Source organism: Monodelphis domestica, chromosome 4 (genome assembly GCF_027887165.1).
Source record: "Monodelphis domestica isolate mMonDom1 chromosome 4, mMonDom1.pri, whole genome shotgun sequence".
Classification (NCBI taxonomy): Eukaryota; Metazoa; Chordata; class Mammalia; order Didelphimorphia; family Didelphidae; genus Monodelphis; species Monodelphis domestica.
This window is the reverse complement of record NC_077230.1, coordinates 451242081-451267784: the sequence shown is the minus strand read 5'-3', so window position 1 is coordinate 451267784 and position 25704 is coordinate 451242081. Positions and strand designations below refer to the sequence as shown.

The following is a 25704-nucleotide window of genomic DNA, read 5'->3' as shown; positions in this document are numbered from 1 at the left end:
CAGACCTATATAAGAGAACAATACTCTGAGAGTATATCCAAGCTGCAGGACTCTCTTGATTAGAATTGGGGACAGAGAAGGCTGAGATCATCAAAATCCTAACAAGTCAGTTGCTATCTCCTTTTGACCTTGTCACCTCTCACCCAAGACCAGAGTCACTGTGTAAGCCAGATGCTCACAAAGATTCTCACATGCTAAGAAGTTTCCCTGTTCTGAAAAGCTCATGGAACTCCAACTCACTTTGTCCCAATTGGCCATGTTGAGGACCCAGAAGTTGGAAAGGAGTGAGAAAAACAAGAGTTTTACTCATACTCAGGGACACAGGTGCAGAGCCCCCAGCAGTTGTGGTCCCCAGAGAGCCTCACTGATTGAGCTCTCTCTGCATAGGGGGAAGCAAACAGAAGATCGTGTCCTTATCCAATAACAAGGCCATTTGTTTATAATTACTTAAGCCCAAAATCTTCATAAATACATGTTGGTCAGCAATGCCTCTATCATGATCATCACCCAGAATTGCATTGCATTGTGTCTGCATGACTGTCGGGGGTCAAACAAAGCTGGAACAACTGCTCAGGAAAGAGACAAGTCATCTGCAGAAGAGTGTCCCATTCCAAGGCACCTGAAACTGCTACAGGTGCTGTTGCCCTGCTTTCCCCAAAGCACATTACAAATTTTTTTGAGAAAGCAGGTGGGCTTTGGCTGTGAGCTAAAGAGTAGCCTATTGATGTTCTTCCAACTTTACTTCTTCCTGCTCCTGCAGCTGCCACTCTCTGTGGGCAGGGAAGTAGGGACTTCCTGCCACACAGAAAAGACTTTCAGCCCCACATACTATAGAGATGGGAATCTTGTTGTTGGAGGATTTTTTCCTCTACTTTTACATAAAATGGACAAATTCCCATATTGGAAAATGTTTTGGTTTCACCCTAAGGATATTATGAAACATCATCAGTAAGTACTTATTCAGTTTTATTTTAGATACTTTTTTCAATAACAACCAGTTATTTTCATACTCTAACACCTACAATCTCCCATTGGAGAGAAAAAGAAAAACAGGGAAGACACTTATAGCAAATACATTCAGTCAAGCAAACAAGTTTCTATTTTAGCTATATCCAAGAACGAATGTCTGAAAATGGAGAGATATTCATCATCTTTCTATAAGGAAGTGTGAATATTCAACATAGTAAATCATCTGCAATCATTGTTGATCATTGCATTGCTTAGAGTTTTTAAGATTCTCGGTTTATTTGTTTTTATAATAATGCAGTTAAATAATATGCTGTTTTCTAGGTTCTTCTGTCTTTGTACTATCTCAGTATGTACAAGGCTTTGGCCATTTATGTGAAATTATCATTCTCCTTTTTCTACAGCTCAAATATATTCCATTATATCCACACATCAAAATTTGTTCAGCCATTCCCTAGGCAATGTATATCCTTTTAATGCTCAAATATTTGCACTTCAAAATGAACATATGTATACACACACACACACACACACACACACACACACACACACACACATATATATATATATAATACACCAAGGTCCTTAACATTTTCTTTGCATTATTTTAGGTGTTGCTTGGCCATAATATATCTACAATTCAGTAACATTTTGGCAATAGATACAAATTGCTTTGCAGAATGTCAGCACTGTGACTATTATATTAAATTCCTCTTACATTTGTTTCTTTTTTCCAACTTTACCAATATGAGGCATATGAAGTAGAAATTCAGAGTTGCTATTACTTCCATTTTGCTGATCATTAGTCATTTGTAAAATTATTAATATCTTTAGATACTTTGGAATTCTGACCTAAAGGTCTACATTTTTAATCCTTTGAAATGCATCATTTGAGGACTGACTCTTGTTTTTACAAACTTGGATCAATTCCTTACATATCTTGGAAATGAGACTTTTAACAATGTACTGTATGTATTTTTCCAGTTAAATGTTTTTCTTGTTATCTTAGCTAAACTGCATTTGTTTATGTGGAAAAGAATCTTATTTGTTTGATGTAATCATAACTTTCAGTCTTGTTATCTTTGATCCTCTATGCCTCCTGTTTGGTCATGAACTATTTGGCATTAGACAGATCTGAAAATCAATATATTCTATATTTCTCTCATTCATTTGTGATTTTATTTTCAATACCTAGATCAAATACCCCACTGGACAATATAAGGGTATATTATTTGAGATGAGTGGTTTTACCACATTTCTAAAAAATTGTTGTCTAATATTCACAATATTATTTGTCTTGTATTTCTTTATTAATCATTGAACTCAAATCATGCAATTTTTGAAAATTTATTTATTGATTTTGCAAATAATTCAGGTCATTCTCAAAATACTTTTTGGATTTGAAATTGTAGTTGGTAGAGAACTGTTACTGTGATCAAAGTGTGATGATTAAACTGATTAAGGGTAGAAAGAGAGTCTCCAGTACTGCCCCTGAGCCCTTGAGACAAGATAGGTTTTTAGATGGTCAAAGCTCTGGCGTCTGAGTCCTTGACAGTAATAGAATAATTTTTTCAGAATATAACACTGAACCTAAAGGAGAGTCTCAAAAAGTAGTTATGACCCTTGAGTAAGTGAGTGTGCACTTAGAATTGTACCTTCATGAAATGGAAGAAATTCTCCATTTAAAAGTTTCAGTTCCTTTTGAGGGGAAAGAGTAGGACTAAAATTATTTCTTTTTCCTAACAATGTCCTTCCTATTACAGGTGGCAACCCAGACACTACTATCAGGTCCTGGCCTTGATGTTTGCTGTAGAAGAGATCAACAGGAACAACAAACTGTTACCCAATATAACCCTGGGATTCCACATCTTCAATGCCTATCACAATGATGAGAGAACCTTGGAGAGCTCCCTGGTGTGGCTGTCAGGCCAGGGACCAACCATTCCAAATTACAGCTGTGAGAGGCAGGGCAAGTCTATAGTGGTCATTGGAGGAGCCACTTCTGAATTGACTGTTGCCATGGGATCCCTACTTGAGCTCTATAGGTTTCCACAGGTAGGGATTTATAGGTTCAATTAATTCTCTACTGCTTAAAGAACACAGAAAGGATTTGATGGCACTGCTACTTGAAATTTTGACTCTAAAAATGTGGGGGAATCCTAATGTATAATTTAACAACCAGGTGCCTCTCAGAGAAAGAATAGGAAACTCTTTATGTAAAAGAGAAAAAATTCATCACTTCATCAATACTTGTTGGAAGTAACAAATTGTCACCTACAGAATTAGTGAAACAATGCAATTAAATGGAAATTCTTATTAAACAACAAACATTTTCCATTCTCTGTAAACAGTATTAGAGACTCAAAAAGGTTAAAAAGTCAGAAAGCACTGACTTTATATCTTTTTGAGATAGGTAAAGATGTATGAAATACATGATCCCATAGGTGGAGGCCTGAATGATCGAAAGTATCTTAATAGGTAGAGTTAAAGAATTACTCCATTCCAGGAAAAAGAGGATGAAGGTAGCTGGTTGAGAAGGAAGGGTTAAAAAAAAGACATTCATAGAATGCACTCTCTAATCTCATGTTTGGTTCCTATTCAGATCACCTATGGTCTCTTTGATCCACTCTTGAATGACCCAGTTCAGTTTCCTTCTGTCTATCAGATGGCCTCCAGGGACACCTCTCTTCCTCTTGCCATGGTTCGATTAATGCTGCATTTCAAATGGACCTGGGTGGGATTGGTTGCCTCAGATGATTCAAGAAGTGAGAAATTCATCAGAGATCTTCAAGAAGAAATGGTCAGAAATGATATCTGTGTTGCTTTCAAACAGAAGATCTTTTATGATGTGACAGAGGATAATGATTATCTTTCTTATTTTCTCAAGAAACTGTTTTGTTCTACAGCCAGGGTAATTGTAATTTATGGAAATACAGATACACTACTGACCCTAAGGTTTAGCAAGGTTCCTCATACCCTTCTATACAGATTGTGGATAACCAGCAGTCACTGGGATATTGCCAAAAAACCAGGTTATGTCTATTTTGATAATTTCCATGGAGCTCTGATATTCTCAGATCAGACAAGTAGGATTCCTGGTTTCAAACATTTTCTGAAAACTACTAAGCCTGCCAAATACCCAGAAGATATCTTCCTTCAGAACTTCTGGAACTCAGCTTTTGGATGTGCATCTAAAATAGGAAAAGGAGATGAAACTATCTGTTCACCAAATGCTTCCTTGGACACACTTACATTGAGCTATTTAGACATGACTATGTCTCACCAGAGTTACACTGTTTACAGTGCTGTATATGCTGTAGCCTTGGCCCTTCATGAAATGTTCTTGGTGATATCAGAAATGGAATCCAATAGCAATGGGAGCAACTCAGGTATTTATCCCTGGAAGGTAAGATCTCCCCTTCAGGTACTGATTTTTAAATATCTGACTGTGGGCACTGTAGAATTCAGGAAAAAGAGATGAGATTAATAACTCAGGTCTCCTCATTAGTCAGTGAGTCACACTGTAGATTCAAGGCCTAATAAGTCATTTCTGGCCATTTCAAACTTGTAAATATTTCATTTGCCTGTTATCAGCAATAGAAATGAGAAGCAATTCAACTGGACCCTTAGTGTTTTGGGGAAGTTTTGTGTTTTGTCTTTTACTTCTCTAATTCATTTTATGAAAGAGTAATCTGAGGTAAAGAAGGTTAAGTGATTTTTTAAGTTCACACTGCTAGGTAATAAGTAGATGAGGTCAAATACAAAATTATGAAAATGACTCTTCTTGACACCTGAACTCCAGACCTGGTACTTCATCCATTTTCGCACATAGCTGCCCACTAAAAATTCTTGAGATCAATGCTAGGTTGGGAGTCAAGATGGTGGCATAGAGGCAGCAAAAGTTCAGACCTCTGAAAACCCTTCCTTACAAATTACAAACTAAATGCTCCTAGCAGACTGAAAATCAAACCTAACAAAAAGACAGAGCAAAGGAACCCTCCTGCAGGACTCAATTTAAAAGTATGCCCCCCCCAAAAGCCAGAATTTGAGAACACTTGGATTTAAGGTGAAGGGAGAAGGAAGATCCCAGGCCCACCCCACCCCACCTAAAGCACTAAGACTCCATTGGCAGCTAGAATCTCTGGGAGGGCAAAGGCACGGGTCTGGAGGGAGTACCATGTAGGCAAAGCTGTGCCAGGCTCAGAGCATCAAACACAGGTGGTTTGTAAAGACTTAGAGGAGTACAGAGTGGGCAGCCTAGATGCAGCAGTAGAGAACCTCCATATAGTTCCCCATTTCCAGGAGAATTTGGTCTCATGGCATACCCAGCCCATCCCAGCTTGACTTACTCCCATCAAAAGAATACAGAGAGTAGGGAAGGTCAAGCTCCAATACCCTTCCCCAAAGATTGCTGTACTTTAATCCAATCAAAGACTACAGAGGGCAGGGAAGCAAAAACTTCCATGCCCCTCCACCACAGACTGCACTGAGAAACTTGCTGACAAAACTCCAAGAGGAAAGACTGACAGAAAATTCCAAAACAAACAAACAAAAAAAAATAATGGGAGGAGCAAGAGCACAGACAAATGCAGGGAGTAAGGAAGGGGTAAAATGATCAAAGGACAAAAAAAGAAAAAAGAAATTACAATAGATAGCTTATAAACAGGCAATGAACATAGAGCAAATGTAAAAGTGGAGTAGGGAAGACCAAGCTATATAACAGAAAACCCAGCAAAATGAACACAGGCTTTGGAAGAACTCAAAAAACAATTCAAAACATAATTAAGAGAGGCTGAAGACAATTGGGAAAAGAACTTAAAAATTAAGATAAGTCATCTGGAAACAGAGGCCCTTGAACTAAAATGAGAAAATAGTGTCTTGAAAGCCAAAATCAAACAGCTTGAAAATGAGGCAAAGGAGATGAAAGATGAGGCAAAGAAGATGTAAGATGAAGCAAAGGAGATGACAGATGAGGTAGACAAGATGAAAGATGACCTCCAAAGAACACCAGACCAGAAGGAGAAGGATGACCAAAAAGTCAATGATGAAATCCAGTCGTTAAGAACCAGAATACAACAACTAGAATCAAGTGACTTCACAAGGCAGCAGAACACTATAAAACAAAACCTATAGAATGAAAAAATTGAGGAAAATATGAAGCATCTCATCCACAAAACAAAAGATCTTGAAAATGGTTCCAGGAGAGACAACTTAAGACTCATTGGGCTACCAGAACACCATGACAAAAGGAAAAGCCTGGACATCATTCAACAGAAAATTATCCCAAAAAATTGCCCTGATATTCTAGAACAAGAGGGAAAAGTGGAGATTGAAAGAATCCACAGATCACTTCCTATACTTAACCCCCAACTGACAATACCCATGAATATAATACCCAAATTCAAGAACTATCAAACCAAGGAAAAAGAATTTCAAGTTGCTAAGAATTCATTCAGATACCATGGAACCACCGTGAGGATAACACAGAATAAGACTGCCCATTATCACCTCTGTTATTTAACATTGAACTAGAAACACTAGCTGTAGCAATTAGAGAAGAGAAAGCAATTGAAGGTATTAAAATAGGCAATGAGGCGACCAAGCAATCATTCTTTGCAGATTATTTTGTGGTATACTTAAGGAGTCCTATAGAATCGACCCAAAAGCAAGCCTAATCAATAACTTTAGCAAAGTTGCAGGACACCAAATAAACCCATATAAGTCATCAGCATTTCTATATATCTCCAACATATCTCAGCAGCAAGAATTAGAATGAGACATTCCATTTAAAATCACCCTAGTCAATATAAAATTTTTAGGAATCTATCTGCCAATACAAACAGAGGAACTATATGAACACAACTACAAAATACTCTCCACACAATTAAACAATTGGAAAAACATTTATTGCTCATGGGTAGGATGAGCTAACATAATAAAAATGACAATCCTACCCAAATTAATTTACTTATTTGGTTCTGTAACCATTGAACTACTAAAACTCTTTTTTACTGAATCAGAAAAAAGACATAACACATTCATTTGAAAGAACAAAAGATCAAGGATATACAGGGAAATTATGGGAAAAAATGCAAACACAGGAGGACTTGCAGTCACAAATCTCAAACTATACTATAAAGCAGTAGTCATCAAAACATTTTGGTACTGTCTAAAAGACAGAGAGGAGGACCAGTGGAATAGACTTGGGATAAGTGACCTCAGCAAAACAGTCTATAATAAGCCCAGAAATCCCAGCTTTTGGGACAAAAATCCACTATTTGGTGAAAACCGCTGGGAAAATTGGAAGACTGTATGAGAGAGATCAGGTTTGGATCAACATCTCACAACCTACACATAGATAAACTCTGAATGGGTGAATGACCTGAATATAAAGAAGGAAACTATAAGCAAATTATGTGAACACAGAATAGTATACATGGCAGATCTTTGGGAAATGAAAGACTTTTAAAATAAGCAAGAGCTAGAAAACATCACAAAATGTAAAATCAACAATTTTGATTACATTAAATTAAAAAGTTTTGTACAAACAAAATCAATGCAACCAAAATTAGAAGGGAAGCAACCAATTGGGAAACAACATCATAACAAAAACATCTGACAAAGGTCTAATTAATCAAATTTATAATGAGCTAAACCAATTGTATAAAAAATCAAACCATTCTACAACTGATTAATGGTCAAGGGATATGAATGGGCAATTTTCAGTCAAAGAAATCAAAACTATGTATAAGCACATGAAAAAGTGTTCAAAATCTCTTATAATCAGAGAAATGAAAATCAAAACAACTCTGAGGTACCACATCACACCTAGCAGATTGGCTTACATTACAGCAATGGAAAGTAATGAATGCTGGAGGGGATGTGGCAAAGTAGGGACATTAATGCATTGCTGGTGGAGGTGTGAATTGATCCAACCATTCTGGAGGGCAATTTGGAACTATGCCTAAAGGGCGCTAAAAGACTGCCTGCCCTTGGATCCAGCCATAGAATTGCTGGGTTTGTACCCCAAAGAGTACAAAAAGGAAAAAGACTTGTCCAAGAATATGCATACCTGTGCTCTTTGTGGAGGCAAAAAAAATTGGAAAATGAGGGGATGCCCTTCATTTAGGGAATGGCTGAACAAATTGTGGTATATGTTGGTGATGGAATACTATTGTGCTCAAAGGAATAATAAAGTGGAGGAATTCCATGGGAACTGGAACAACCTCCAGGAATTGATACAGAGCAAAAGGAACAGAATCAGGAGAACCATGTACACAAAGAATGACAGATTGTGGTACAATTGAATATAATGGATTTCTCCATCAGTGGCAATGCATTGTTCCTGAACACCTTGGAGGGATCAATGAGAAAAAAAAACACTATCCAGATTCAGAGGAAAATCTGTGGGAGTAAAAACAGAGAAGAAAAAACAACTGCTTCAATACATAGGTTGAGGGGATATGGTTTGGATTGTAGATTCTAAATGAAAATCCTAATGCAAACACCAAAAACATGGAAATCGGTAGTGACCAAGAACACATGTAGTAACCAATGAAATTGCACATCTTCTATATGAAAGGTGGTTAAGGGAGGGAGGGAAAAATAAAATTTTGTAACCAAGGAATAATGTTCTAAATTGACTAAATAAATTAACTTATATTAAAAATATAAAATACCATGCTGGAAATTTAAAAAATTTTTTCAATTAAAAAAAAAACGTTTTTGACAGGGAAGTTGTGACCATCAACACATTATGCTCCAAGTCTCCAACCATCTCATGACATCAAAGCCAGGTATCTTTCCTTTCCCTAGCAGCCTTAGTGACTACAGAGCATCATGGTACAACAGATGGAGCCTTAGTTTTGAAGTCAGAAAACCTGGGTTCAAAACTTCCCTCTGAAATTTGTTTACCATTTATGAATGAATAATCCCATGATCTCCCTAGCTTTTATCATTAAATTTATAAGTTTGTTTAACGGACTCTAAGGGCCTTTCGAACTGGAGATCTATATCTTAATAAGAGATGTTGTCTCAAAACAAAGATTTCTCTATTCACTTTTCAAAATATAAATAGGAGAATGGGAATTTCCTTTAGATTTGTCTTTCATCTCCAGTACTGGCATAATGAATAGCTACACTGTCAGGCCCTTAATAGATGTTCGTTGAATTAAAAAGCCTCTTTAACTATAATCTTAGATTCCTGTTTCCCCTTTCTCTAATTCATCCTTTAGAGAGTTGACAGTAAATCAACCAGCAATTTAAAATTTCCTATTATATGACAATAAATATATTACACAATGGAGTTCTAAAAAAAAAAAAAAGAAAAAACTCCCTACTCTGACGAACCTAACTATAGGGATCCAGGTATGAACTAACCTTGAAATAATCATTGATGTATTCAAAAACTGACTCTTTTAAACAATATGCTCTTGTAGCAAACTTAATGATTGGTTACTTAAGCCTTATAACAAAGTGTAACTATGAGCTTATATGTTGACCACTCCCTATGCCTCCAGTCCAAAAGTCAGTTGGTTCTATGGGAGGGGCACTGAGGCCTAAATTACCTTAGCCTACACCTCTTTGATCTTTTGGTTGTTAACTGAGACAATGTTTAATTCTCTGCCATGTCACATGTTCATCAACTACCTCCCATCACTCATTCCTTGATTCTCCAATAAAAGATTGGGGACACTTGTACCTCTCCCTTTCCACCAACAGAGGATCATACACACTGGAGCCAATGTTGCTGAACTCTTTGTCTCTGAGTCTTTCTTCCTTTGTTGTATTCCATCTCTCTTAAAACCCCTCCACTCATTTTCACTCAATCTCCAGTTTCCCTTCTCAGGTGTTCACCCATGAATATATAGATTTGTGGCTGCTGTACAGCTACACTAACAAAGGAGATGACAACATAGAAATATATCTGTGTGTATATATATATATGTGTGTGTGTGTGTGTGTATGTGTGTGTGTGTCTGTATACACACACCCATATGGACATACATGTATATGTTTTTATATATATATATATTTGTTTCATTGAATAGGTATATATTTATATATTCAAAAATTTTATAAAATATAAAAATACAGAATATGTTTTCTATAAGTATATATGCAAAATAAATGATTAAAGAGTGATGACAAAGATTAGCAAAATAATCTTCCTAAAAAACATCTAATCATGTCACTTTCCTGATCCAATATGATATCCTTTTGCTCAAGATCCATCAATGGCTCCATAGAGCCTTTAAAAAATTAAAATGCCAAATTGGAATTGAAAGTTCTTTCTCTCTACTTTTGGCTAACATGATAATTTCACACTATATGTCTTTTTTTAAAAATCTTTTACACATTATACTTTTTAACACAATATGTGTTCTATCAAATACAGCCTACAGGAGATGCTAAATGATCACACTATTGCAAATATTAATAATATGGAAATAGGTCTTTATCAGTGATACATGTAAAACCCAGTTGAATTGCTCATTAAATAAAGGAGGAGAGGAGTGGAAGAATACAAATCATGTAACCATGGAAAAATATTATAAATTAATTAATTAAAAACATAAATTTTAAAAAGTAAAAAGAAAAAAATGACTACAGTCTATTCTCTGAATCTAGGTTTGCATCCCCCAATTACATGCATTTACAAACACCCTTAAATTAAGCCTGAGATTGATATCTGCTTCCCATTTGCTTCCCAGAACCTCTAGTTACCTTACAGGCTAAACTTATATTCTTGATACTTGAAAATTCTTTCTTCATTTCATAAACAAATGAGATGTTATATTTAAAGAGAACTTAGCATTGTCTCTGGGCATAGAGTTCCTTTGGTGTTCTTGATCAAGGAAATTGAGACAGAGGATCAGGGGTTACGGCCTGAGTGTAGAGTCAGCTTAAAGTCTTGATATTTGCAAATTCTTTCTTCATTTCCTAATCAAACAAGATATTATACATGAAAGGAACTTAGCACAGTGTCTGACACATGCAAGGTGCTATATAAATGCTTCCTCCTTCCCTCTCTATTTGATAATATTTTCTTCCTTCTGGAATCATATGGTATTATAATAATTAAAATGGGTTTGATAAATATTTTTTTTTGTTGAAGTATTTATATTTTTTATTTTGAAGTCTTCCCTACCTGACAGTGCTCTTTCTCCTCTTTCTTCTTTTTTTTCCACTTTAAACATTATTTTATTTGAACATTTTCAAACATTATTCATTGGAAACAAAGATCATTTTCTTTCCCCCCCCCACCCTCTTCCCACCACCTCTCCCATAGCACACGTACAATTCCACTGGGTATCACATGTGTTCTTGTTTCAAACCCATTTCCATGTTGTTGGTATTTGCATTAGAGTATTCATTTAGAGTCTCTCCTCAGTCGTATCCCCTTACTCCCTGTAGTCAAGCAGTTGCTTTTCCTCGGTGTTTTTACTCCCACAGTTTATCCTTTGCTTGTGGATAGTGTTTTTTAGATCCCTGCAGATTGTTCAGGGACATTGCATTTACATCAATGGAGAAGTCCATTACGTTTGATTGTACCACAGTGTATCAGTGTACAATGTTTTCCTGGTTCTGCTCCTCTCGCTCTGCATCACTTCTTGGAGGTCATTCCAGTCTCCATGGAATTCCATCACTTCATTATTCCTTTTAGCACAATAGTATTCCGTCACCAACATATACCACAATTTGTTCAGCCATTCCCCATTTGATGGGCATCCCCTCGTTTTCCAATTTTTGGCCACCACAAAGAGCGCAGCTATGAATACTCTTGTACAAGTCTTTTTACTTATTAGCCCTTTGGGGTACAGACCCAGCAGTGCTATAGCTGGATCCAAGGGCAGACAGTCTTTTATCACCCTTTGGGCATAGTTCCAAATTGCCCTCCAGAATGGTTGGATCAATTCACAACTCCACCAGCAATGCATTAATGTCCCTACTTTGCCACATCCCCCCCCAGCATTCATTATTTTCCTTTGCTATCATGTTAGCCAATCTGCTAGGTGTGAGGTGATACCTCAGAGTTGTTTTGATTTGCATCTCTCTGATTATAAGAGATTTAGAACACTTCTTCATGTGCTTATTAATAGTTTTGATTTCTTTATCTGAGAACTGCCTATCCATGTCCTTTGCCCATTTATCAATTGAAGAATGGCTTGATTTTTTGCACAATTGATGTAGCTCTTTGTAAATTTGAGTAATTAAACCTTTTTCAGAGGTTTTTTATGAAGATTGTTTCCCAATTTGTTGCTTCCCTTCTGATTTTAGTTACATTGGTTTTGTTTGTAAAAAAAACTTTTTAATTTGATGTATTCCAGATTATTTATTTTGCATTTTGTGACTCTTTCTAAGTCTTGCTTGGTTTTAAAGCCTCTCCTTTCCCAAAGGTCTAACAGGTATACTATTCTGTGTTCGCCTAATTTTCTTATAGTTTCCTTCTTTATGTTCAAGTCATTCACCCATTTTGAATTTATCTTGGTGTAGGGTGGATAAATAAAAATTTTTTAAATTGTTGTGTTGCTGTTTATAAAAATTAACTCAAGTCACAAGGCTGTTAGTAGCTTTAGTAGCTTTATTACAGCAAGGTAGAAATAGTAAAGGAGGATATGTCAAAAGGAGGGAGAAAATATTGTCTGGGTAATTTCCCTAAGTCTGTATGTGAGTGACTAACTGATGATCATCCCACTGAAGACAGGCAAAAAACAGAAAGGTCAGTGTCTGTGGCCAGAAGCAAGTCACTGAAGCCAAAATCCTTGAACCACGAATGCTGAAGTCCTCCAGCTCAGAAGTCCAACAGAGACACCTGCACAGCAGAATCCCTCTTTAAGCAAGAGCCACCAACTCAGCTGAATGAATCAGAATGCCCTGGGCTGAATTTTATAAGAAGTTTTCTCTACAACACTTTGTGACTCTGTGGTTTATACTTCATTTCACTGCAGGCTGATCTATCACATCTCAGGAACCATTTAAAGCTTCATAATTTGCCTGGCACTGCCGAGAAGGCTGTGCCATCCTCTGAGGGTGTAAACTTTTATCAAGAGGATACTCCAATTCCTCACAGATTAATTTAAAAGAGTGGAGCATTACAAGTACTTGACTGATTAAGTTAAAATAAAAAAGAAATCCCTTTCATAGTATTTACATTTCTGTTTCAATGTAGTTGCCTTCAGTAGAATGTAAGCTCCTTTACTGCAGATACTTTTGATTTTCCTTTAATACTTGTAGGACTCAATCTATTGGCTTTTAAATTGTTCACAATGAATAAATGGTTTTGAACACTTATTATACTGCATTGGAAGGAGACTCACAAACCAGAGGAGGACACTCTGTAGCACCACATATACTATGAACCAGCATTGCAAGATCTCTTTCTGTGCATCCTTTCCGAGCTTAACTTTCATCTACCACTGAGTACCCTTGTTGCATTTTTCTCTCTTTTCAAATATTTCTACCAAGACCTTGTAATTTGGCACAACCTTATATTATAGTGAGGCCTTTTTAGATCCTGCTTCTGTAATTCAATTTATTAGGAATCCATCAGTTTCGTGACAATTGAAAAATCTAAGAATGTACTATTCCAGCTTTTATCCAGCTATTTGATAAAAAAAAAGCATTTAGAAAAACTAAAGTCTAGCACTCATCCCTGAGAGACTCACCTGCTGAACTTTTCATGTTCTTCACTTTTAGCTTCACTCCTTCCTGAAGAACATCCAGTTTAACAACAGTGCTGGGAACCTCATAGTCTTGACTGAGAAGAACTCTGTGGCAAGCTATGATATTTTCAACTATGTGACCTTTGGTAATGACACTGAAGTTCTGGTCAAAGTGGGAGAGTTTATTTCTGAGGCTCCAGTTGGTCAAGAGTTCATTATCCAGCAGAAGGCAATAGTGTGGCCCAGAACTTGGGGAGAGGTGAAGAATGATTGAAATGTTTGTTTAATGAAAGATGTAAACCTAAGCAAATAGCACACCAGAATAGTATTGGGATTAACTATTCTCTGAATGTTTGATAGAATTCACTGGTGAATCCATCAGGCCCTGGGGATTTTTTCTTAGGAAGTTCTTTGATGGCTTGTTGGATTTCATTTTCTTATATGGGATTATTTAAGAATTCTATTTCTTCTTCTGTTAGTCTAGGCAGTTTGTATTTTTGTATATATTCATCCATATCACCTAAATTGGTGTATTTATTGCCATATAATTGGGCAAAGTAATTTTTAATGATTGCCTTAATTTCCTCTTCATTGGAAGTGATGTCCCCCTTTTCATCTTTTATGCTGTTAATTTGCTTTTCTTCTTTCCTTTTTTTAATTAGATTGACCAGTACTTTGTCTATTTTGTTTGTTTTTTCAAAGTACCAGCTTCTTGTTTTATTTATTAAATCAATAGTTCTATCATATCTATATCCTTCTTTCTATCAGTTGAGGCCCAGAAGGTCTTACTCCATCCTTTAATTCTGACCTTGTGGGTGTCAACCCGCCTCATGTGTGTTTCTTGAAGACAACATATGGTGGGGTTTTGGATTCTAATCCATTCTGCTATTCGTCTACGTTTTATGGGTGAGTTCATCCCATTCACTTTCAAAGTTATGATTATCATTTGTGGACCCCTGGCATTTTGATTGCCTTCCCTAATTCTAACCTTTTCTTCTTCAGCTCTACCTTTTAGTCCAGTGATTTACTTTGAATCAGTCCCCCTTGTCCCCTCCCTTGATGTTTCCCTTTTTAGTCCCTCCCTTTTTGTTCCCTCCCCTCTTCCTCTCCTTCTTATAGAAGTTTTCTTCCCCTCCCCTTCCCATGTGAATCTTTGTGTGAGAAAGATTATTCTATTTGGTTTTTCTTTTACCCCTATTTACACATTAAATTTCCCCCACATATTAATACACATAGATTGATATAAATGTAGTCCTTATAGAAGAGAGTTTGAATAAAAGAAAAAGATAACATTTTTCTCCTTTTCCCTTTCCTTCATATTTACCTTTTCAGGTATTCCATGCTCTTTGTTTTTTGATATTGAACTTTCCACAGAGCTCTGGTCTTTTCTTTGCAAAAAGTTGGAAATCTTCTATTTTGTTGAATGCCCATACTTTCCCTTGGAAGTATATAGTCAGTTTTGCTGGATAGCTGATTCTTGGTTAAAGACCCAGCTCTCTTGCCTTTCTGAAAATCATGTTCCATGCCCTAAGGTCATTCAGAGTGGCACTTGAAAGGTCTTGTGTGACACTGATTGGCATTCCTTTATATCTAAATTGTCTTTTTCTGGCTTCTTGTAAGATTTTTTTCTTTTGCTTGAAAGCTTTGGAATTTGGCAATTACATTCTTGGGAGTTGTCTTTTGGGGATTTAGTGTAGAGGGTGTTCTGTGGACTCTTTCAATGCCTGTATTGCCCTCTTGTTCTAGAATCTCTGGGCAATTTTCTTTGATTATATCTTGTATTACAATGTCGACTTTGCTGTTTATTTCTGGCTTTTCTGGTAGTCCAATTATTCTTAAATTGTCTCTTCTCCCTTTATTTTCCAAGTCTATGACATTGTCAATGAGATATTTTATGTTCTCTTCTAATTTTTCGATTTTTTGGCTTTGCTTTATTAATTCTTGCTCTTTTGCATGCTTGTTGTCTTCCAGTTGCCTGATTCTGACCTTTAAAGCCTGGTTTTCCTTTTCAGTTTGGTCAAACCGGTTTTGTAGATTCGTGAATTTCTTTTGCATTATTTCCCACTTTTCCTCCCAGAAGGCTTCTATCTTTTTCATCATTTCCGATTCCAGTTCTTCATGAGTTTGTGGAGAGTTTCCATTTCCTTTGGAAGGTTTCAGAGTATTTGCTTGTGTTTCCTCTTCTATCTCCTCTGCATTTTGTATTTTTGCTCCATAAAATGTGTCCAAAGTCACCCACTTCTTGTTTTTATGGCATTTTGAGGCTTTTCTGTGCTGTTTTCCATCTCTATCTGAGTGGGGAGGACTAGCTTTTCTTATCTCTGTCTGGTGTTCAGAGGCTTTAGCCCTAGGCAAATTTTCCTTTCTATGCAGCTGTTGTTCTGTCTTCCCGGGGAAGCCCAGGTTTTAGGGTGTTACTGCTCTCAGTTCCCTCCTGATGCTTCTTTGCTGCCTTACTTACAAGCTTTGAGTCTGGTGCTGCACTGTGAGCAAGGTATTTCAGTGCCTTTGCTGGCCAGAAGAGCCTGCACTCTGAAGGGGGAAGGGTGGTGGCTTCAGGGAGTTCCGAGGGCTCCTGATAGGATTAACTTCAGCTGGGTTGTACTGAGTATACCCTGAAGCAGGGACCTTCTGTGAGATTCAGATGGAAGGATCCAGCCAGGGGACTACAGGCTCCCCACCATCTCTGTTTCCCTGCCTTCTGGGTGCCTTCAGGGCCTTCAGATTAGTCGGCCCTGAGGTTCTTTTGCTGGCTCTGAGGTTCCGACTGCTGCCTCAGACTCAGTGCTCTGGGTTGGAGGGGATGGGTCCTGGGACCCATTTTTTAAAAGTTTAAAAACCTTATTCATATTTGATTCTGATTGAATCAATTGAACAGTGTTCCTACTTCATATATATGATCACTTTTAAGTAGGGGAAATAAAAATTTAAGTGCTCCCCTTATAGTACACATTCACATACACACATGAACACACACATGCAGACTGAGACACAGAGAGAGAGAGAGAGAGAGACAGAAAGAGAGACAAAGTGAAGAGATAGATATGGAGGCAGGGAGCCAGAGAAAGAGCTAATCAGAGAGAGAAAGAAAGATTTACTATGCCTCACACTAAGACACTGCAGTCTCAAACCCCAAATAGTTCTTCTTTGTGTGGAGTAATATTTGCATTATCTTTTTTAAATACATTCCCAATACTTTGTATGATCATTAGGTAGCTCGATAAGTAGAGTGACAGTCAAGGAATCAGAAAAATCGGATTTTAAATCATTTCTGTGACACTAAATGTATAACTCCTATCACACCACTTAACCATTTTTCACTTAGTTTCCTCATTTAAAGAATGAGAATGAAGGAAATTCAAAACCACTCCATTGTCTTTGCCAAGAAAAGCACAAATAGGATCACAAAGGGTCAGACACAACAGAAAAGATTAAACAAATACTTGTACTAAAGAGTCAGGAAAAGCCTCTGTTGATAATAAATTCTAGTCACTAACATTATTTGCTCTCCAAAAGCTTTTATATGCCAATGTAGTAGGGGATGTGGGGTGGGACAGACTCTACACACCAATTCATATCCTAAAAGCTTTTTATTCTCCATAAGAGGAAAGCAATACAGCTACTTTGGTCTGGGGAGACTTTCATTTGGTTTTTTTTTTTTCCAATGTAACTGATCCAAGCTTTTGCAAATAGGAATGTTATATCCAAGAAAAAAAGAGCATTGTTAGGCTTTTCAGAATGAGCAGATTGTGTGTTTGTAGCTAAAAAGAAACTAAAATTACATAATGAAGCACATTAATTCATACATATGCTGACTCCAAACAACATCAGTATGACTTGGATGCTTTTTGTGTAGCCTCTTCCCTCCAGATGTGACAAAGTCTGTAGCCCAGGATTCCACATAAAAGCCCTGGAGGGAAAGCCTGTCTGCTGTTTTGACTGTGCACCCTGCCCACAGGGGCAGATTTCCAACCAGACAGGTAAGTCTGTGGAGAAACTTATAGCAAACACATAAGCAAACACATATCCAGAGAAACAAAATAAAGCTGGATGGCACTCAGGTCATATTCTAATAATGGAAAACTCAATTCCTATGGAACATGACACGAAAAGAAATCCATGAGAAAGCTCATAAAGATCAAACAGATTGAGAGTCAAGGGTAATCAAAGTTAGTGACAGTTGCTGTATTTGATGTCCACCAGATTGGATATTTCTGACTCTGTTTTGTACGGCTCAATTACTCAGGGATAAATTTCTAGAAATGCCTTCTGACACTGATCATTACTCTACATCACCATTACATTAATATAGGGATTTAGAATTTTCAGGGTCTCTTTTCTCACAAGACCCCAATGAAACACTAGAAACACTAGTTGTATTGAAGAGAAAGAAAATGGGATCAACTGTAGTAACACAGTTATTAAGAAGAGTTAAGAATCAAACCCAGGAAACTGCAAAGAATTCCATCACATTTTGAAATTCATCTTAACTATTTCTCCTGGATGTTTACATGTATGTTGCACAATGCATGCCAAGAAGGCACATTTCTGTTGCTCTGTGACCTCATTCAGGTCCAGGTTTCTCCTCATTTGCCATAAGGCTTGGATCTCTGAGAAGAATCCAATATACTTTAAAGAGTATATTAAGGTGATGAAGCTTATTAAGCAGCCAAAAATTTAGAAAATCAATGCCTACATAAGGAAAATGGGAAGTAATATACACTATGGAAATAATATGACCTAGAACAATGTCTCAAGGGAAAAAAATCTCTGTCAAGGAAGTTCTTCCAATAGTCTTTGGAAAGGAAAATGTTTGGGAGGATGCCCTCTCTTCAGCAGTAAATCAATAGAAGTGTTAGCTTTCAAAGGGGTGTCTCCTGAGCATGGCTGGAAGATACACAGGACACTGTTTTTATAACCTGAAATGGTAGGATTTGAGCAGTGACCTGCCCATATACCCTTTGCATTGTGGGAAGGATTACTCTTTTATTATAAATTAATGGACTAGACAAGTATTAAATCTGAAATGTGGAAGGACCCCAGCTTCTGTGAAATCCCCAGTATATCATACTGTAATGGGAGAAATAAAAAGCTATAATCCAAATTTAAGGGTGTGGTCACCAGGAATTATTAGTCAATTCCAAATGGCTTTTATGGTCATTTATTTACAAAAAGTGAAAGAATTTAAGCAAGAAAATCAGAGAGAGAACATATTTACTTGGCCTGGTAGAAACAATGCAGGGCTTAAGGAGCCCCAACAAAGATGTCCCAGAAGTAAATAAAACAAGGGTTTTAGCCATGAGATCTCCTCTGAGATAAGAGGCCTCTCTGGAGGCTAGTACGTGCAGAACTAACCAGAGAAAGGAATCAGCATTTTTTTACTCACCCACGTGGTGGTCCTAATAAAAAATAGAAAGAAGTCTGCAGTCAGAGCTCCTCCAGGGTCCTTCAAGTCAAGTTCCAAGTCAAAAGATCACCTCACAGGAGGTCCTTTCCACTTATAAACACCATTCTGTCATCACTTCCTGTGACATCCTTCCATAAAGTACATGTGGGTCACAGTCAATATTTAAGGAGAAGTGGGGTGTATACACTTCTGGCAATTAAATCTAAAGTTCAGCAGGAAAGAGTTAATCCCATCTTAACCATACACAAGTGGTCATCCACTTTCTGCTTAAAGACATACAAGAAGTGCATAGTCATTACTCTCAATGCAGTTCACCAAATTTTTAGACCACTCTAATTATTAAGATTTCCTTCACACAGAATCTAAATTTCTCTGTTTTCAATTTCTTGTGTTGCCCTCTAGCAAAGCCCTCTAGCTAGTCCTCTCCCATCTAAAGGAGCCAATATAGGCCTTCCTTTAATATAAATCCTTTGTAAACAAAGTATCACCTATCCTTTATTCTGAATCTTTTTTTCCCAATCTAAACATGCATACTTCCTTCCATCAATATTCTTAGAACACTCAGAGTTGAGGTCCAGGCAAGGAATTTAAGAGTCATGTTGGTAAAGCCCAGAAGACTACTCAACAGCTAATGGCATATTGATACATCATCATAGAGGAATTCGCCATCCACAGGAAAAGAAAAGGAATCAAAGCCTTTAAAAATTATAGTGACTGCATCTCTGCAGACAGCTCCAGAAGAGCTCAGGGAATACTAACATATTGAGCACCATTGAATCATTTTCCTCTGGGAAAAATTTATAAATAACAGATGAGGAGACAACATTTAAAAGATAGATTGTCAAAGTCCAAGAACTCACTTCAACAATAAACTGGATTTCTTTTCTTTCTGACATATTACTATAACATTTTTTATTTTAATATTATATTAATCTTAATAATGTCTCATATTAATAAAGTAAGGATAATTCTTACATAATAGTTGGCTGTTATATAGCATTTTTAAGGGTGTTGGAGAACATTTTATATTTGTTAACTCATTTAATCCTTTTAACAATTGCATAAGGAAAGTGCCATTATAATCCCCATTTTACAGGTGATGTAATTCAGAACAAAGAAGTTACATTGACTTCTAGGATCACAAAACTATATATTATATGAAGAAAGATTCAATGATATCAATTGGAGAAATTTGTAGTATTATAATATCCATTTGGTGCCCACTGATAGGGAAGGTATGCAAACCTGCCATTCTAAGACCATATTGTTCTCTTCAGACAGAGATCAATGCATGAAGTGCCCTGAGGACCACTATCCAAATACAGAGAGGATTCACTGCCTACCCAAAAGGGTGACTTTCCTGGCCTATGAAGAAACCTTGGGCATGGCCTTGGCCTCCATAGCTGCTTCCTTCTCTCTTCTCACAGCTCTGGTTCTCTGGGTCTTTGTGAAGCACAGGGATACCCCCATAGTCAAAGCAAACAATCGGGATCTCAGCTACATTCTCCTCTTCTCCCTTTCCTTATGCTTCCTTTGTTCCCTGTTCTTCATTGGCCGCCCCACTGCAACAAATTGCCTCCTCAGACAAACAACATTTGGAGTCTTGTTCACGGTGGCCGTATCCTCTATTTTAGCCAAAACCATCACTGTGGTTCTGGCCTTCAGAGCCACTAGACCAGGCAGCAGGAGCAGAAGATGGGTGGGCTCCAGAGGTCCTATCTATCTTGTTGTCTTTTGTACCTTCATTCAAGTCTCACTCTGCACAATGTGGCTGTTTCTCTCACCCCCATTCCCAGATGCAGACACACACTCTGACCCTGAGCACATCATCCTTGAGTGCAATGAGGGCTCTCTCATTGCCTTCTACTCTGTCCTGGGCTACATAGCACTCTTGGCCCTGGGGAGCTTCACTGTGGCTTTTCTAGCCAGAAATCTCCCTGACACCTTCAATGAAGCCAAGTTCATCACCTTCAGCATGCTTGTGTTCTGCAGTGTCTGGATCTCCTTCCTGCCCACATACCAGAGCACCAAGGGGAAGATGATGGTGGCTGTGGAGGTCTTCTCCATCTTGAGTTCCAGTGCTGGCTTACTAGGCTGCATCTTCATCCCCAAGTGCTATGTAATCCTTCTACAGCCACAGAAGAACACCAAGAAATGTTTAAAGAATAATCCCATTTCCTGAGATAAGAAACCTTCAGAAAATTTCTGTCATTCCCACTAATAAGAAAATGTTTTTAAAAATTAGTCTTGCTTGAATATATCTCAATTTTCCCCCAGTTGAAATTATTTATAGCTGCTCTCATTGCAGTACTAATGAACTGAAAATAGGTGGGATACTCAACAATTGGGTAATGGGTAAAGAAGTTGTGGCACATGTGTTTAATGAAATACAACTGACTAATAAAAAATGACTAATAAGTTATTTTTAATTACATAGAAAGACCAAAATGAAATGAAGAATAATTTAATGCCTACATCAAAAGAATTGTTAAACAGAAATCTGATATATACAGCACACACACACACACACACACACACACACATATATTTATATATATAACAATAATTAAAATTTCAACAGACTGAGTTCCATATAAGAGAATCATCTTATGGTCAGGCTAACAATAACCAGAAGATTATTTGGTTGGTAATCTCTCAATGATCAAAGACAAAGGTATTTAGCATCTTGAGCCATAAAATATAATTTTGTAAACTTCTTATACACATCTACTCTAAACATCATCTATTGGTGAATATCTAATGAGGAGTACTGGTTTTCCTTCAGTCCCTCCCTGATTGCTTCATGACACTGACAGGAACCATGCCTGGTCAAACAATTCTAAAAGCTCTTGGTGTTATGGACAGAAAGATCAAGTTGTTTCTGAATAAGTTTTTATCTCCATAGCTAATTTCAATAGGGAACTCAAGGATGACATCTTGCTGCCTGCACACATTCTCAGCTTGAACCAGTCTTGTTTATCAGGCAAAATATTTTCAATTTCAATCACCCCAATTTATAAGATGCTCTGAGGCATGGAAGGTAAAAGCATTTCTTGAATTTCTTAGGAATAAAAAGATATCAAAAGGGATTTGAAAGGCAGACTCAAGCCTCAATTTCAAACTTAGAAATATAAAAATTAATTATATATTAATGCACATTTTGTGACACTTCCTCATTCTGTCTCTTGAGCTCTCTGTCTCTTTTATCCATATCTATCTCATCTCTGTGTCTCCATATGATTTTGTTTTTCTTACTCTCATTCTCTGTCTTTCTTTCTCTGAATGATGAACACAAGAGCAATCAAGTAGTGAAATGACAGAATATTAATCTCAATTTAAGAAGATAGATTTCAATAAGGATGTACTATGAAGTAATATGTATGTATAAAGACCTACAATTTCAAAAATGTAATTTCACAAATACACAGTTGAAGGAGAATATATATATATATATATGTATATATATATATATATATCAGTGAAATTGACTTATTTCTGGGGAAATTTCTGGAACAATTAAAAATTTACTTTTAGATATCTAGAAAGGGAATAGAAGGTTATTGGAGAGTTCATAAAACTTGATTCCTCTCTGCTGACAGAGGTGATGTTCCCAAAGTTTCAACTGAGACATTCTAGCTAGATGCTGACGTTGGAGCTATTTATTAAGCTTCACTAGGTCTATTTCTTTCAAGAGTTTTATTTTTCTACTTTTCCATTTGGGGGAAACTTTTCATTAAATGAAAAAATATGATTTAAATTAAAATGAAAAGTAAGATTAAATTACATGGACCAGGACCAATATATCAAGAATAGGTCATATAAAACTGACTGTATTGCCTGTCTTAACAAGGTAACTAAATAGGCATGTATTGAATAAACAGCCAACAATCATTTGTTATTTGCATTCTACATGTTAAGTTCTAAGATGAGTATAGAATATACACCCAAAAGAGAAAAGGATCTTGTATACTATAAAGTAATAATTCTGAATAGTTTCTCAAATTTTAGCTAAAATAGAGAATATTATGAACAATAGCAAAGTTATAATGATTATAAATTGACTTCCAGTCAAGATGGCAGCTTAGAAGCATCAAAAGTTCAGACCTCTGAAAACCCTTTCTATCAATCACAAACTGAATGCTCCTAGGGGACTGAAACTCAAACTTAACAACAGGACAGAGCCAAAGAACCCTCCTTCTGGACTGAAATCAAAAGGTACGTCCCCCCAAAAGCCAGAATCCTAGAACACTCAGGTCAAAGGGGAAGACAGAAGGGAAGTTCCAGGACCCCTTCTCCCCAACCCAGAGAGCTGAGCCTGCCACAGCAGCAGCAGCAGCGGGAACCTCAGGGCCGGCAAAAGTGCTGCTCTTAAGGACACACCTTGAAAGCAATTTGGGCCAGTCTCTGGACATCCAACACAGACAGCAGGGAAGCACCCTGAGAGAGATGGGGAGAGCCTGTAGGCCCCTGGCTGGGTCCTTCCATCGTAGTCTCACTGGAGGTTTTTGTCTCGGGGCACATCCAGATCAACCCAACTGAACCTAATCCCATCAAGTGTCCTTACAGCTCAGGGAGGCTAGGACCCCTCCCCCTTATTGTGTAGGGCCCTCTGAAAGGACAGGAACCTCAAAGGGCCTGCAAAGGCACTGAGGTACCTTGTGGACAGTGCTGTGCCAGACTCAGAGCATGGAAGTAAGGCAGCAGAGAAGCAACTGGAGGGAACTGAGAGCAATAACACCCAAAACACTGGCAGGCAGGGGAGGGCAGACCCTGGGCCTCACAGGGAAGAGAGTGCAGCTGTGGAGAATGGATAATTTGCCTGGGGCTAAAGCCTCAGACCATCAGACAGATACACTAAGAGCCAGTCATCCTCACTCAAATTTCTGACTGGAAAGGGGAAGAAAAACCATAGAGATGACAAACAGTACAGAAGTGCAAACCCCTCCAAACACCAAGAAAAGCAAGGAGAAGGGCATGATGTTGGAGACATTTTATGGAGCAAAAATACAAAATACAGAGGAGATAGAAGAGGAAACACAAGCAAATGTCCCCAAACCTTCCAATGGAAATGGAAATTCTCCACAAACTCTTGAAGAGTGTAAATCAGAAATTATCAAAAAGATGGAAGACTTCTGGCAGGAAAAAATGGTAAACAATGCAAAAGGAACTCAGCAATCTGTGAGACCAAAATATGCAAATGCAGAAACAGCTCAAAGCCTCAAAAACAGGTCAGACCAAACTGAAAAAGGAAAATGAGTCTTTAGAGGTCAGAATCAAGCAACTGGAAGACAATGATCTTGCAAAAGAGCAAAAATTAATAAAGCAAAGTCAAAAGACTAAAGAATTAGAAGATAACATAAAATATCTCACCTACAAGGTGACAGACCTGGAAAACAGAGAAAGGAGAGATAATCTGAGAATTTTTGGTCTACCAGAAAAGCCAGAAATAAATAGTAATATTGATATCATAATACATGATACCATCAAAGAAAACTACCCAGATATTCTAGAACAAGGGGACAAAATATGCATTGAAAGAGTTAATAGAACACCCTCGACACTCAATCCTGAAAAGACAACTCCCAGGAATGTCATTGCCAATTTCCAAAGCTTCCAAGCAAAAGAAAAAATCTTACAAGAATCCAGAAAAAGACAATTTAGATATAAAGGAACACCAATCAGGGTCACACAGGACCTGGCAAATTCCACTCTGAATGACCAAAAGGCATGGAACATGATATTCAGAAAAGCAAGAGAGCTGGGTCTTCAACCAAGAATCAGCTAATCATCAAAACTGACTATATACTTCCAGGGGAAAGTATGGGTATTCAACAAAATACAAGATTTACAAGCTTTTGTAAAAAAAATACCAGAGCTCTGTGGAAAGTTTGATATCCAAACACAAAGAGCAAGATAAACATGAAAATGTAAATGTGAAGGAAAGGAAAAAGGAGAAAAATGTTATCTTTTTCTTTTATTCAAACTCTATTCTATAAGGACTACATTTGTATCAATTTATATATATATATATATATATATATATATATATATATATATATATATATATATTAATATGTGGGGGAAATGTAATGTGTAACTCTCAAAAATTGTATGCATCATTAGAGTAATCAGAAGAATCCTTCATAGGGAAAGTTTGGGACATCAAGACGATATGGAGAAGGGGGGGGAGAAAAAGGTAGGGGCAGAATCATTGATGGTACTAAGATATACTCCCAGAAATAGAAAAAAAACTAGAGAGAATAATTTTTCTCACACAAAGATATACAAGGAAAGGGGGAGGGGAAGAGTTCTCCTATAAGGAGAGGAAGAGAGTTTTTACTTAAACCTTACTCTCAGTGAAATCAACTTTGAGAGGGAAAAGCATCCAGATCCATTGGGATGTTGAATTATATCTTATCCAACAGGGTAAGGGAAAAGGGAAAACCAAGGTGGGTAGGGGGGGAGGGAACACAAAAAAGGAAAGAAGGAGAGGGGAGAGGGGAAGGGAACAAATAGGGAGGGATTCGAAAGGGAAACATATCAAGGGAGGGGACTAGGGGGACTGATTTAAAGTAAATCACTGGCTTATAAGGTTATAACTAAAGAAGAAAGGTCAGAATTAGGGGAGGATATAAAAATGTCAGGGAGACCACAAGTGACAATCAT

General features: G+C 37.3%; 1 protein-coding gene across 2 annotated transcripts; it reads left to right on the top strand.

The window, feature by feature from the left end:
• Nucleotides 1-724: 724 nt before the first annotated feature.
• Nucleotides 725-21399, top strand: VN2R577 (vomeronasal 2 receptor 577). Of its 2 annotated transcripts, XM_056825074.1 has the most exons (6): nt 725-948; nt 2730-3021; nt 3569-4372; nt 13666-13890; nt 17488-17615; nt 20320-21399. In XM_056825074.1, the coding sequence occupies exons 1-6, from the start codon at nt 725-727 to the stop codon at nt 21218-21220; spliced, it is 2574 nt and encodes an 857-aa protein (XP_056681052.1). In that variant the 3' UTR covers nt 21221-21399.
• The last annotated feature ends 4305 nt before the right edge of the window (nt 21400-25704 follow it).

Excerpts from the sequence above, each read along its gene's own strand:
- VN2R577 (XM_056825074.1), top strand. The coding sequence starts at position 725 with ATGTTCTTCCAACTTTACTTCTTCCTGCTCCTGCAGCTGCCACTCTCT. Across the intron at positions 4,373-13,665 it reads CAGGTATTTATCCCTGGAAG|CTTCACTCCTTCCTGAAGAA; the intron begins GTAAGATCTCCC and ends CTTCACTTTTAG. Across the intron at positions 17,616-20,319 it reads ATTTCCAACCAGACAGGTAA|AGATCAATGCATGAAGTGCC; the intron begins GTCTGTGGAGAA and ends CTCTTCAGACAG.